This window comes from Micropterus dolomieu, linkage group LG12 (genome assembly GCF_021292245.1).
Source record: "Micropterus dolomieu isolate WLL.071019.BEF.003 ecotype Adirondacks linkage group LG12, ASM2129224v1, whole genome shotgun sequence".
Lineage (NCBI taxonomy): Eukaryota > Metazoa > Chordata > Actinopteri > Centrarchiformes > Centrarchidae > Micropterus > Micropterus dolomieu.
This window is the reverse complement of record NC_060161.1, coordinates 8,647,944-8,662,020: the sequence shown is the minus strand read 5'-3', so window position 1 is coordinate 8,662,020 and position 14,077 is coordinate 8,647,944. Positions and strand designations below refer to the sequence as shown.

Below are 14,077 nucleotides of genomic sequence, written 5' to 3'. Positions count from 1 at the left end.
ATCTGTTTATTACATATTTATACATTTATTTATGTCAACTGTCTATGTTTGCATTTTTGTAGCACCTTATTACCAAAGCAAATTCCTTGTATGTGTAAAAAACTACTTGGCTATAAAGCTGATTCTGACTCTGATTATACTGGTACAGTAGAGCATTGCACAAATGATCTGCGGGCCTGGTTGCTTTGGAGGGATGGCACCCTATACCGTCTGCTTGATGGTCACAGCTAAATAGGAGATGTGATCCATCTCTAATAATCCCTTTCCTCACTTAATCTGGTGCTGTCCAGCAGTTCTTTTTTATTTTTCACCAACAATGAAAAATACCAGGCAGTATACTAGACCTATGTCATCGTCTTATTAAATACACTACATAAACTGTTTCTGAAACTTTTTCCTACCTCTGTAGCAGTGCTCTGGTTGCCTCCATTCTCCAGAAGGTATCGCACCACATCCAAATGATTCTCCTGGGCAGCCATGTACAAAGGAGTGAATCCATTCTACAGCACACAAGCAAATACAAGACGTTACTACTAAACTACTGGTCATGAAAAAAATCTTTACTATGTACTATATTTTTTCAACAAAGTCCAAAATAAACCTGATACATGACAATACAGGCGGTGCTATTGTCGGTGGCCTTTAAGAGGCCAACACCTGCAGCAGCGTGCAGAGGCTCACCTGAGACTGTGAGTTGATGTCAGCTCCTCGTTTGACCAGGATCTTCACGACTTCCACCTGACCAGCTAGAGAGGATATGTGAAGTGCTGTGTTCCCTTTCTGGAAGAAAAGAAAACATAAATAGGACAATGAGGAGAAGTATTTCCTTATAAAAACAAATCATATCGCCAATACATCGAGCAATATTTAATATCAGCATTTTTCTTTCTGGACTAATCTTATTAACCTCATCTAAACCCGGATTATAACGAGTTCCGCTGTGAAGTTATGCTCTACAAGAGTGAATAGCTCTCTGAGTATTGATGACTCCCAGTCTTAAAGGCAAATTAATCTGTTACCATTACACAGTTGTGGTTGAGAGTAGACTCTCAAATCAGTCTGCCAGAGGATTAAGTTTCATAAACGCTGATGTCTCTCTAATCATAATACACAATGTGACTGCAGTTAACAGGCCACAAATACATCCTGACAATGTGTTTACAACAGGAAAAGAGCTTGTCTGTTATACTTCTTGGGTGCAACTCAGCTTACTCATATATGCAGTAGTCATGGTTATTTAAGTATTTATATATCAAGTATTAATGACATATAAATATGGCAAACTGAGACAACAGTTCATTAAAACGGTTACATTTAAACAATTTGTTTTCCAATGCCTAGAATGTTCCTCTCTAATGTTCCCTTAATAGCACCCTTTGGATGTTTTGACCACTAGTAGCTCTGTGGAGCACCTTTTTTTCAGTTGTTCCCTGTTACATGCATGTGTGCGCACACAGGTGACATGATACAAATTCCTCCCTATGGTTTTGCATTATTCCACTGACCTAAAAGTGCAGTCTGCCTGTTTTTGGGGAGGGGCTTTGAATGAAGGGAGGGGGTGGGATATTTTCGGTTGGATACTTTCAAAATCGTTCTGTCTCTTGGTTGTTTCTCCAATGTTGCCTACCCAAGCTTCTGTTACTAAACACTAAATATAATACAGTACAATGTCACATATACAGTATGTATGAAGGGGAGAGTATGCATCTGCGAGTTTCAATGATGTTACTATTTGGTAATGTGAGTGTTCACAGTGTTCACAGTAACATGAGAGATCAAATATGAATTCAGCTTGGGACCAAAAAATGTATTATTTGATCTCATAATAAGTTTGCCTGATCTATGATGAACTTCAGTGCTGACCTGAAGAATGCAATACATGACCACCTGAGAGGTGAAAGTTGGACATAGGAAGGACACCGATACCAAAAGGTAACGAATGAAAGGCAGTTAAAGGGTCTTATTAAGGTAGTATTAAGGTGGAGAGCAGTCACACATCACTCTAAAATCTTCCACAGCTCACAGCTCAAAAGAATAACTAATAATAACAAAAATGAATGTCTGTGAAATATTCTACAGATACAGACATTGCACCTGTAGTGAAAGGTATAAGATTGCAGGTATGGTGTCTATATGATCAACTATCAACAGATGATTTTCACTATGCCGAAAAAATAGGCGACACACCGAATCTCTAGATGAGCCGTGCTGCTCATGTGGGCTGTGTGGCTGCGCTAACCTGTTAACATGGGTAGGCGGTGTGGCCCGGGCGTAATCCTCCAGCAGCTTTAGTACTACTTGGCATAGATTCTGCAAGTCTGTGCGACTCTACTTTTAGCTAGCTGGCGGCCAACTCTATTGAGTCACCAAGTTTCTAGCAGCAGCTATTTTGCGAGGACATGGCTGAACTTCACTGTTCTACTTTCAGGTGTGCTTATTGGCTACTTTCCTCTAAACGGGACGGAAATGTACTAAATGAACATCATACTGTATTGAAAAGGACTTGAAACTGACAACTGAGTTCAGAAATTCGTAATGAAAGTGTTTACTGAGGTAATAAATCAGGTGGGAAGCTCATTCTGCCATTATTTCTGATGGAACAGGGCTTCCTTTTGTAGTTGAGTCGCCCCCTGCTGGCTGTTGGAAAGAATACAGGTTTGATCTGAACTCGATTGCTGTCTTTCCATGAAACTGAATCTTGTGGATTGAAATTTAAATAGAGGAAGCAAATTTGAATTGACAGAGCTGAAAGTAAAGGTATATAAAGACTTGAATTTTTAGTGGGGCCTAAAAACAGTTTCAGTTGCAACTAAATATTATATTCAGTTTCAGGTTTATTGGAATTAATTAATTAATTAATAAAACTAATAAATTCAATTTCAAATAATGATATTCAGATTCAGATTTTAAAACACAATTATTGAAGTTTAGCAATTAATATTCAGACTGATACAAATATCAGCCCATAGGAAAGTGTCAGCAAAAGTAATTTTGGTTGAGTGAATTAATAACTGTTTTTTAATAGACTGAATGGTAATTATTAGATTATATTCATTTGTGATTTCAGGGTTAGAACCCTCATCAAACACTGATTAGTCCAAAAGTTACAAAAAATGTTTTTAAAAACTGAACACAGTAGATGTGTACTGTCAGTATATAGTTTAGCTAGTGTGTAGGAGTTTCCACTTATTTCTTTTCAGGAACTGAAGTTCGCTCAGCGGGAAGCTGAGATAACCTACCTTTGTGGCTGAATCCACTGCTGCACCTCTATCCAGCAGCTCCTGGACCAGATCCACATGGCCCTCCTTGGCTGCCAGGTGCAGTGCATTAAGACCATTCTGGAAAAACATGAGGGAGGAAAGGTCAGGCTCAACGTCCACCATCCAACATTAACAAAGAAAACTCTTAGAAGAACAATAGTGTGTACGCTGAGTCAACATTCACATGAATAAAAACAGATCCAAATGGAAATAGAAGAGATACCTCCTCCACCACATCCATGACTAACTGGGCCTGCCCTTCTTTCTCTGTTTCCATCTTTTGATGGCTGTCCTTCACTCCGATATGAAATATCAAAGCTGGTTTGATCTGTGCCATGTTATGCTGTTGTGGAGCAGAGCCAATCCTGGGTATGAAGATATAAATAGCTGTATGCCAGTATGTCTGTGTGTGTGCAGGTCAAGCAAACATCCTCTTGTTGTCTTTGGTACTGATTGGTGATGGCTGAGACAGTAGATAAATATGGGGGAGTCATTTTAAAATAGCACAAACCAGAATCACCTTTTTAAAAAAGCGTACAGAGGCTTGTCATTTAATTAAAGATTTGGCATATTTCGAATGGCAGATAAGACAGCAGTAATTGCTTCTCTTTAACTTGACATACGCAGTAGCTCAGAGTAGTTACATTTGAATTGTTAATTGATAGTTTGCCTAAACAAATGAAGTAAACATTATATTGTAAAGGTGCATATTGTCATGCCATTAAATAGCTGAAAACACAACATCTGACATGTTATAATCTGTTTTTATTTCATCCTTTGATTTTTGCCGTTTCAAAATGTGAAAAGTTTTTTGTTTCCATGATATTTCCAGTGTTCCAGTTTAACTGGTGGTTTCGGCGACACACCAGTTTTGGTGTAAAAAACTGATTAACTGGAGTTTGAATTAACTGGTGATATTTCCCTGCATGTGGCTGCGGTTGTGATCGCTGTTAGCTGTGGCAAAGTCAGTATGTAACTGTAACAGAGAGAAAACAAAAAACTTGATTGTTCCATTTGTTCCATTTAAAACAAAAAAGCATTTTTGGTTTTGTTTTTTCCTATTTGGTTTAGACAAAAAGAACATGGATTCATTGCCAACTTATTAGGTTATTATGGCAAACCTACCCTAGCCTGTCTAGTAATCTTTAGTACAAGGATTCAGACTAACTTTTTGCATTGGCTGCACTGGTGTGCCTAAATGTTTCATTTAGGTGCACTGTCAAACAATATAGGTGCACTCACATTTTTCACAGCACCTTTAGTGCCATAACAGTATATTTTAGCACCATAACAGTCATTTTCCATACAAGATTGATTGTAAATAGGAACACCTACAGGAAAATCTTTGTCTTTATTTGAATCACACCACAAACAAAAAATGGCCAAAACTTCATTATTGTAAAACAAAAGTGCTGATGTTTAAAGTGCTTGACAAATAGAAAATTCCAAAAAAAGAAAGTATCTACATGTGGCAGTGACGCAGACGACAAGAACTGTAATTGGTCAGCTTCATAGCATCACATTTCCTCCAAGCTCCCAGGATGTGTTCTGTGCTTTGAAGCTAGTTGGCCAAACAAGCGGCTGTACAATGAATATATGAAAGAATATTTTCTTTTAAGCTTCACAACCCCCATGAAATGACTCATTTCATTCTGTCGACAACATTTGGAAAATCTACAAGAGTCGCACAATCATTATTTTAACCCCTTTGAAGTTGGCGGAGGCCTAAAAGTTAGTCGACTTACCGGCAGAAATCAACACAGTGGAACATAGAAACTGGAATTTTGGGGGTGTAATTGCAGAGCGACACAAACAAGTGTAAATGCTAGGGTATGTGAGTTGCTAACGCCATAGGTATCGGCATTGAGTCACTGCAGGAGTATAAATCCGTTGCCCCTTCTCTGCTTTTGATTGGCTCTCACTTTCTTCCACGAATGAGTTTTGGGATGGAAAACACACACACACACACACACAGATAGAGATGCGGCTGACAAAAAATTGCCCTGAGAAATGTTAGGTGCACCTGTGCAATGAATAAAGAAAATGTAGTCGCACTCTACAGACTTTGGGGCTCACATGCCCAATTGGAGCCTTGTTAAGCCTGCTAATGGCTGATAGTTTCATATTTACACATCCAGCAGACATGGAGCAACATTGCTTTTAATTTTAGTTTCCAACAACTTCAGAGAAACATATCTCTTTAGCTGCTCCAGTTTCTTCCTCAGCCAGTGGCTATCTTTGTGTTTTTGGTATTTGGTTTTGGACAGGTACTGCACAATGGATTTATTAGAGCTTATTTATGCTTAAGTCAAAGGAAAACAACATGAGCAACAACAATGAGCTGAAAAGTTGCTGTCCAGCACTGATTCAGTAACCCTTTCAGCAGCACAAGCATGAAGCTGCAGTATAAAAAGAGCCACTGAGTCAATAAGTAATTTCCTCCGTGAAAGCCAAACTAACCCTCATTACAGCCCCCTGAGGCTGACCGTCCCGCTGGACTCCTAGGGTCCTAGCTGAGGCTCCATGTGGGATTCCAAAGAGAGTGAACGCTCGTCCTAGAATCATCTGACTGTGCTTCAGTTGTCATTGCCCTGCCACAGCTGGCAGGAGTCATCTGTTCAGTAGCAGAGCAGGATATATATTCCAGCTAAATCCTGCTGTTTTTTCATTTGTTAGTATGTTCATAGTATGTTCATGTAGTGTGTCTGACCCTAACCCTATCAGTAAACACAACTTGTTCCTAACCTTGACCAAGTGTTTAGTTACCTAACCTTAACTATACCTAAGCCATTGTTAATTTAACCTTAACTCCACTGTAGCTGCCCCACACAAGGAAACCTCGGAAATGTAGTTTCAGGTCTAAACACTGTCTATGGTTCCCTGATTGATTAAGCACACATCTGTTTGAACGTAGACGATTCTAGGCAGATGTTATGTAGAATTTAATCTCATTGATAACAAATGATTTAGCGAAACTCAATCTTGTGACCTGTAATTTGGCTTTGTGGGATGCAATAAAAGTTTTTTCAATGTTCTTGCCAGTGACGGCACAAGAGGCATAAACATTGCGACAACATCTGTGAATCAAGATAACATCCAAGTACTGACTCCAGGGCCCCGTTTCAGAAAGCAGGATTAGTGAAAATTCTGAGTATGTTGAACCTGAGATGAGGGAAACTCTCTTCTGTTTCAGAGAGCGAGATCAGATAATCCCTAGATCAGTAACTCCAGAGGAGGTTAGGTTCACAGCATCAGTTGAAAAACCGGACTCCTCCCCCTCCCGCGCCTGTTCATTTCCTCATTCATTCTGTCGATATCAAAGCACATATCTGAACGCATTTACATCTTTAAAAACTTTAAAATCCTACTTAGACTAGGCTATTTTTAGTTTCTTACCCAAACATGATCTTGATCAATCCGTCGTCGATATAAGGACAGATCTCCGCACAACGTGGATTTATCCTCAGCACAGAATAAAATCTGTGTCCGTCTTTAGGTATAACACTGCGACTAGCTGGACTGAAAACACTTACTGTGGGCTACTGCAGTAATCATTTTTTTATATGTAACCTATAAAACTGATCAATGAAAATGTTCATTGATTACTGCAGTAGGCCTAATCTTTCATATCGTAGGCTAGACGCACTGATTGGAACATTCCTATCGTAGTTGTCAACTGGAGATGGGACTATTTCCGAGTGAGGATGACTGTGGTGCAGCTGAAACAAATAAGCCTAAAGCTTTAAAAGTGAGTTTTTGCATTATTAGGCCTACCTGCTGATAGTCGTGTGTTTTGATAGCATTAATAAAATACAAAATGAGCAAGATTTTATTAATGTAAAATAGACATCAGTTTGAACCTATAGACACATTTTCCACTGCAAAAAGTAATTAATAGGCTAACATGCTGGGTGTGACTGTGACTTTACAATCACAGGTTCACGAGTAAACTTATATTTGATCTATCGCCAACCTATTTTCATAGGTAGGCGATTGCCACCGGCATTTTGCCCCGTTCGGTTACACCTTAATAAATATAGCCGAATAAAATCGAATGTAATGGGCTGTAGCACTTTATCATTCATTAAGGAAATTCCATTCTGGTAAATGATGAATGAGCAACGCTGTATAGCCTACTAATGTTAACGTATTGATCTTTCTTCCACTCCTGCGTTTTAGAGCCAATCATGGTCCCTGTTGGCACATTCATATTTCTAGCTCCACCCGATTAAAATGGAGGCTCTGCCTTTATTTACCCGTTGCCATGGTGAATCATAGCCTCGGAGCTCCATTGGTGAGTCTTTTTTTCATCCCCACGCACGCGCTTCCATCAGGTTCAACATACTCAGAGTTGATTGAACTTATTCTGATCAGTTGTTCTGGAGCCGAAAATTCAGAGTTTGCCACCTCAGGCTCAATCAACCCAGAGCTCAGGGATAAGCTCAGAGTTTGTTAAGTATGCTTTCTGAAATAGGCCCAGCTGTGTTCAGTGTTCTGCTGTGTTTTTCCATTGTTTACCCCCTTCCCTTGTGTGTCTGTTTGTGTTTGTGTTGTGGGCGTGGTGTATATCTTCTGGCAACTGGTCCTCCTCCACACCTGCTGGCAATCTGCTCATCAAGCTTCCTGCTTAAATACTCCTGGGCTGTATCTGAAATCACTATTCCGTCACCACTCCTTATCTAGTGTGTTGCAGAGGACTATACAGCGAGCTCACCCACAAAATGAAAACAACACTTTTGGACACTGCTCCGATCATTATTTTGTCACTGCTGTTGGACAATTGTTTGGCGGACTGTTTTTCTATAAGTGCAATGCATGATGGTTGGATGCTTGGTTAGTGACCGACGGTTGTAAACTGCTTTTCAAATTGCATTCGAGGAAAATATGAGAGGACGATATAGGGTATATTAATTCTCACTTTACATTTGGACACACTACAAAACCCACTACTCACTATGTAGTGGACCGTATGGTGAGTAGTGGGTGATTTCGGACACAGAGCTGGTCTCCTGCCATTCATCGCCAGATTTTTTCTGACTACTCGGTGGTAATGCAGCTTTTGGTCAAAATACTTTCTCTGGTGAAACGGCTTTTTGTAACTAACACCTCCATGTTTTTGCTAATGTGTTTTTTTCCCTCTATGCTCCAGTATTCCTGTGCTGGCTTCTTACATATTCCCAGCAACTCCTCGCCGCTTCCACCCAGACCACCTCCACTCTGCCATCAGAGTATGGGTCCGCTCTTGGGTCTGTTAAAAATCTAAACCTAACAAGTAATTTATAAAAAGCATGAAAAGAAAATGTAGGACAACTGTGGCAAAGCAAGACAGACAGCTAACACCCGCTCCCCTGGTTTCCCGAATACAGTTCCTCATCTCAGAACAAGCATCCAGCAGTCTGTTCGAAGTAGCACTTGTCACTGTTCTCCCATAAAAAAACAAAAAAAACACAGCTATTTTTCAGCTGTGACTATGAGACAGCAGAGATAAACGAGCTCCAGTGTATTTTGTCCCAAAGGACAACAACAGACAGGAAGCTGGATAAAAAACGTTATAATTGCAACTCCATATTCTTCCCATGTGCCCAGACCTTTCAATCACCCTCATAGAATATGTTTATCCCACATCTCAAATGTACTGCATATTGATTACTCGCGATTCTTAATTAATGGATATGTTGTACGCAAAATTATGAGGTGTTTTCTGTTTTTCTTTCTTGAATATAAAATATAAGTGGCTGCCACTTTCAAACAAACAACCTCCAGTTCTGCCACAACCCTCTAGGGCCCTATTCATCTTTGTACATGCCCTCCACCATGCCCTCTATTTACTTCCAGGAGACCACTAACCCCTTTATCATGTACCATGCCCTGTCCTCCCACATCTCCATTTATAATATCTGTTGCCTCATTCTGTCAGCCCCCATGAACACAATCACTTAAGAGACGATTCCCAATTATCTGTTAGATCTATAACAATTGCAATTTCAAAGCAATGCAAAAGGGATGTGGTGAAAATGTAATTTAGAAGTGCTGGTGTTGTCTCAGAGGAGCGAAGCGGCTATAATCAGAGTAAATACCACCTCATCAGAGCAGTATATTATTGAGCTATAATCAGAATCAGAGCACAGTAAAACATAAGGCTCATTAATGACTCTGGGAAAATTCAAAGTCTCTCTCACAAGACTTTAAGGGAAAGGGTAAAGATTATAAACAATTAGCATGACGCTGAATAAAAAAAAGTAAACTGGGAATATGCTGTCCTCTGTCCTCTATATACAGTATAATATAATATGCAGCAATATTAGGCATCTTGGCTAGCTGGCTAAGCCACTGAATCATTAGCTAGCGGAGGTAATAGATAAGAACATATAAATATCAATATCTTATGGTTGAGATTTATGGTTATATAGCTGCACTGGATTTATTTGTCTGTTTGGGGGCAGAGAAAACAACATTATTATTACATGTATTGCCATGGCGTCTCTTTCAGTTGTCGTGATGTTCCTTTTGGAGGAGGATAGTGACTCGTGTGTACAAAAAAGCACGAGATCCCTCCGTTTCCTTCCAATACCAGATTTATTTACATCAAAAAAAATACAAGAATAACAATAAATTCTCCGTGGTTGACTTCCAACAGAACCTTTAAACTCTTCGAAATATCTTACATCACGATCACTAATGTTTCAGTCCTCCTCTCTCACTCAAACAGCTTGGGAGTTCCTTCCCAAGCTGCCACCCAGCCCCTCATTATACCTTTTACTTAGTGAGGAGGAGTCAAGGTAATCATTTTCACCGACATTAGCCAATTGTTATTTCCAAAGTTTTCTAAATCAAAATTCATAATTAAATTTCTTGATCTCTATTTTAACAGAAAGAATAATATAAATTCAAATCATCTTGTATTACTATAAATTAGTGACTTAATCTAAATAAACCTATTATGGCTCCAACATGTATTATCAGTTGAAATAAAGCTGTTATAGCTAAAACATCAGTTATAGCAAACAGTTTCCTATTTACACATCTATCAGATACGTCACAGTACTAGCATTCATTTGGAGTTATGTTTGTGTCCACCCGATAAATGGGTCTAATATTCACTCTCCTTGTAGCTTCGTTTTGGTCTCCACCAACTCTTTAGAATTTAGCAGCTAAAATTAAACTGCTAAATTCTTCACAATGTTCACCCGATAGTTTCTGTTTGGATTTTGTTGCTGGGCAGATAGTGTACAGTGGGTTTATCAGAGCTTTGTTATTGAAATCAGTTACCCCGGTTCTAGTTAAGAACGGAATTTGTGGGCCAAAAAGTAAAACAATGACCTGAAAGATGTTAAACTTCTCTGTAGACCTTACGGTAGGGCTTGGTAATAGGCCCGCGAACAATAATGTCTGGCCAAATTACTTTACAGATCTTAGCCATGACAGCAAAAGCTACTCACACAATCACTTCCACTTAAGTGATTGTGCCCGCAAAATGATCAAAAGCGCAAGATAATGTTTAATTGAGAGCTTTTTGTTGAAAGGTTCTGAAGGAAATTCCAAAGAGTCTCTGGCTTGCTTGACACACCTCTGAAAAAGCTGTCAGAAAACCTGGGATCAGATGCCTGGAGATAGTGGGGACACAAAAATAAGCGTCCACAGGTTGATGTGGACCAATTGGCGGGATGTACATACTACTGTTGAAAAATACTTGCAGCAAGTGTGGATTGAACACAGTCTAAACGGGAGTGCACTGTGCACTACCAACTGAGCTAATTGCACACACAGTAAATGCTGGAATATAAGAGGTTAGAGCTTCAGAGGTTAGAGCACTTTGAGTGTTACAGTTGTGTGTGTGACAAAAACCTCAAGGTGTTCTCACAGTCCAACATCATTAATCTCTTTAACCACCCGTCCAACTTCTCCATGCACAGTGGGGACAGTTTAGCATTACAAAACATAAATTTATAATCTTGATGGTTGGTTTACCCAACTTTTAATGTACCCACGACAACACAGGTAATCATCATTCATCACTGAAGTTGACCGCATTTTTTAAAAAATGCTTTCAGTGAACACAATTTTTGGACACAGACATCCATCCACAGAAATGACCATACTAATACACAGTAGTCCATGTCTGCTTTGCCATTTGTTTGCATGTCATGTGTTGTGTTTGTATTTAGGTTGATGTTATGTCCAGCAGCAGCTACAGGGCAAAAAATTATGGATGTCTAGAAGGTAGAAGTATATGACTAATAAAAAAACCTCTGATTTAACATTCAATATGATTCCAAGATCAAAAGGGTTACTTGTTCAGATGCCCCCTTTAGTGATTCTACCAACAATGCATCTTTATTTTGATACTAGAGAACATGGATAGCATTTCATTTTTGTTTTTTGTTTTGAAATCAACACCATAGATGGAAAAATCATGGATAAACGTAAGACTGTTGGACTGCTGTAACTGCACCTGCCTTGCAGTAGTGCTACCATGACAACACATCTAAAGTCACCTACTATCTTCAAGTGAAGCAGCTCATGCATGGTGAATGTGACTTTATACAGTACCATGGGTGTCTGTGTATGACAGGTTCTAAAAACGTGCATTTGAAACATACACAATGAAAAAGTGTCAGTGTACACAGCCTGCAACATCATAAATTTATAGCAACCAACCACCGTGCAGACATGAGCAGATGACAAAATTTACAGACCCTTGTCAACCCTCACAGCTTGGCAAACGTAGAAAATTTTGGTTACAGGTGGTCTTTGGAGGACTATCTTTATGAAACCAGCCCCTCGTATCTTGATGCAAGTGTCACAACAGTGCCATCATATTTGTGTGCTTATGATTATTAAATGAAAAGTATTAAATTAGTGTGATAGGCAGGCTTATTTATATTTATAGGGAAGACTTAGGATCTCTCTTTAGGCATTGTGTTCCAGTGTGACCATTAGTTATAAAGCATCTTTGCTTTAATCACCCATGAATTTAAAGTATATTTACTTTGAAAATTCTTTGATCCACGCACATTAATCATGTTCAAATAAAGATTGATGAATGCATGTATTTTGTTATTGAGGAGAGAGTGCTGGGAAATATGGCATAGGTTGGATGTGCTTGTGTAACTATGACAGGGGGTGAATGTGTTAGATTTGGTGCACAAACACTCAAAGCTTTCGAGACAATCGAGGCAGTGCCAGTGAATCACGTGACTGGACCGCGAACCAGTCAGTGATTCATTCTGTAGTTAGCCCTAGTGGTTGATTCAGAGTTAGGTTTCAAGTTTTTGCATCAGGACAGTTAGTGTTAAATTGTCATCATTTCTTTGGTAATAATCTTGTGTTATATTTAAATGTATGGTGTATGGTGTTTTGATGATAATTTGTGGTTTGTATTTTTTATTTGTAGTTTCACAACCTTGATCATTATTAAACCTGTGGACAACGTTCATGTCTCCAGAGTCGTAATCTGAAGAAGATGTTGACACTTGCTGCCGTGTTCTCGCCGACGATGCGAGAGAAAGACAGTACAGTAAAAAGACGGCACTCTACAGGCTAACAACGCAGTTAAGGGGATTGCAGTAACCAGAAACCTGAAAGTATTGTTGCCCCTACAGCTAACACTCCTTTTCAAGAGACGTCATCGCACACTCCAAGTAAACGCAAGTCTCAGAACCCTTTTTCCGATTCAAACATTGATGCCACTCCAGCTCCACGCACTCAGCTTCTTTACAGTGTAACTTTTGATGATGAACAACGTTGGCATAGTGACATTGGTGTTACGCCATCCAACCCTCATATTTATGATCGGCAGCCCACTCAGTCTACTGATTCCCACATTACGGATTTCGTTAGATTTCTGGCACGACGAGAGCTTGCCACTACGGGTCTGCTGCATTTCAACAACAAACCAGAGAGCTACCAAGCTTGGCGATGTTCCTTTCAAAATGCAATAAGAGGCTTAGACCTGTCATACAATGAAGAAATGGGTCTTCTTGTAAAATGGCTAGGTAAAGAGTCAGCTGAACATGCAAAGCGCATCAGATCTGTCCACATACACCAGCCAGCAATAGGACTGAAGATGATATGGAGTAGACTCGACGAATGTTATGGCTAACGGAGGCAATCTAGACAGCTTTGTTTCAGATGCTAGATAGCTTCCCCAAAATCAACAACAAAGATTACTCTAAACTGAGAGATCTAAGCGATTTGTTGATGGAGCTGGATGCCGCAAAGGTGGATGGAGATCTTCCTGGCCTCACCTATCTTGACACAGCCAGAGGTATTAACCCGATAGTTCAAAAGCTTCAGTACAGTCTACAGGAAAAGTGGCTGTCTCATGGGTCTAGCTATAAGCAAGAACATCAGGTTGCATTTCCACCCTTTTTTTTTTTTGCCAACTTTCTCCGCCAGCAAGCACAAATGAGGAATGATCCCAGCTTCATGCTAACAGGTGTAATAGATTCCAGCACAATCGAAAGGCCTCCATGGAAACCCAGCAGATCGAAAGAGGTTTCAGTCCACAAAACAGAGGTTTCTGCAGCTGTCCACTCTGTTCAAGAGAGATCCAGAAAGAAAGCGGACAACTCTGATAAGAGATGTCCTATCCACAAAAAGCCACATTCTCTACAAAAGTGTCGGGCATTTCGTGGAAAACCCATTGAGGAACGAAAAAAATTCCTCAAAGAGAATGGCATCTGTTTTAGGTGTTGTAACTCCACATCACACACTGCCAGGGAGTGTCAGTGTACTGTGAAATGTCATGAGTGTGATAGTGATAGACACTGTTCTGCGCTCCATCCAGGACCACCATCGTGGGTCAACGAGTCAAA

The 14,077-nt window shown here is 39.7% G+C and overlaps 1 protein-coding gene across 9 annotated transcripts in view; it reads right to left on the bottom strand.

The window, feature by feature from the left end:
• The window catches only part of ank2b (ankyrin 2b, neuronal), a 235,728-nt gene that overhangs the window by 71,129 nt on the left and 150,522 nt on the right, over positions 1 to 14,077 (bottom strand). For all 9 annotated transcript variants that reach the window (XM_046064554.1, XM_046064558.1, XM_046064560.1 and 6 more), the window contains exons 3-5: positions 3,240 to 3,338; positions 682 to 780; positions 402 to 500 (exon numbers count right to left, since the gene is read on the bottom strand). In XM_046064554.1, coding sequence (XP_045920510.1) covers positions 402 to 500; positions 682 to 780; positions 3,240 to 3,338 — 297 coding nt within the window. The remainder of the gene's footprint in view (positions 1 to 401; positions 501 to 681; positions 781 to 3,239; positions 3,339 to 14,077) is intronic.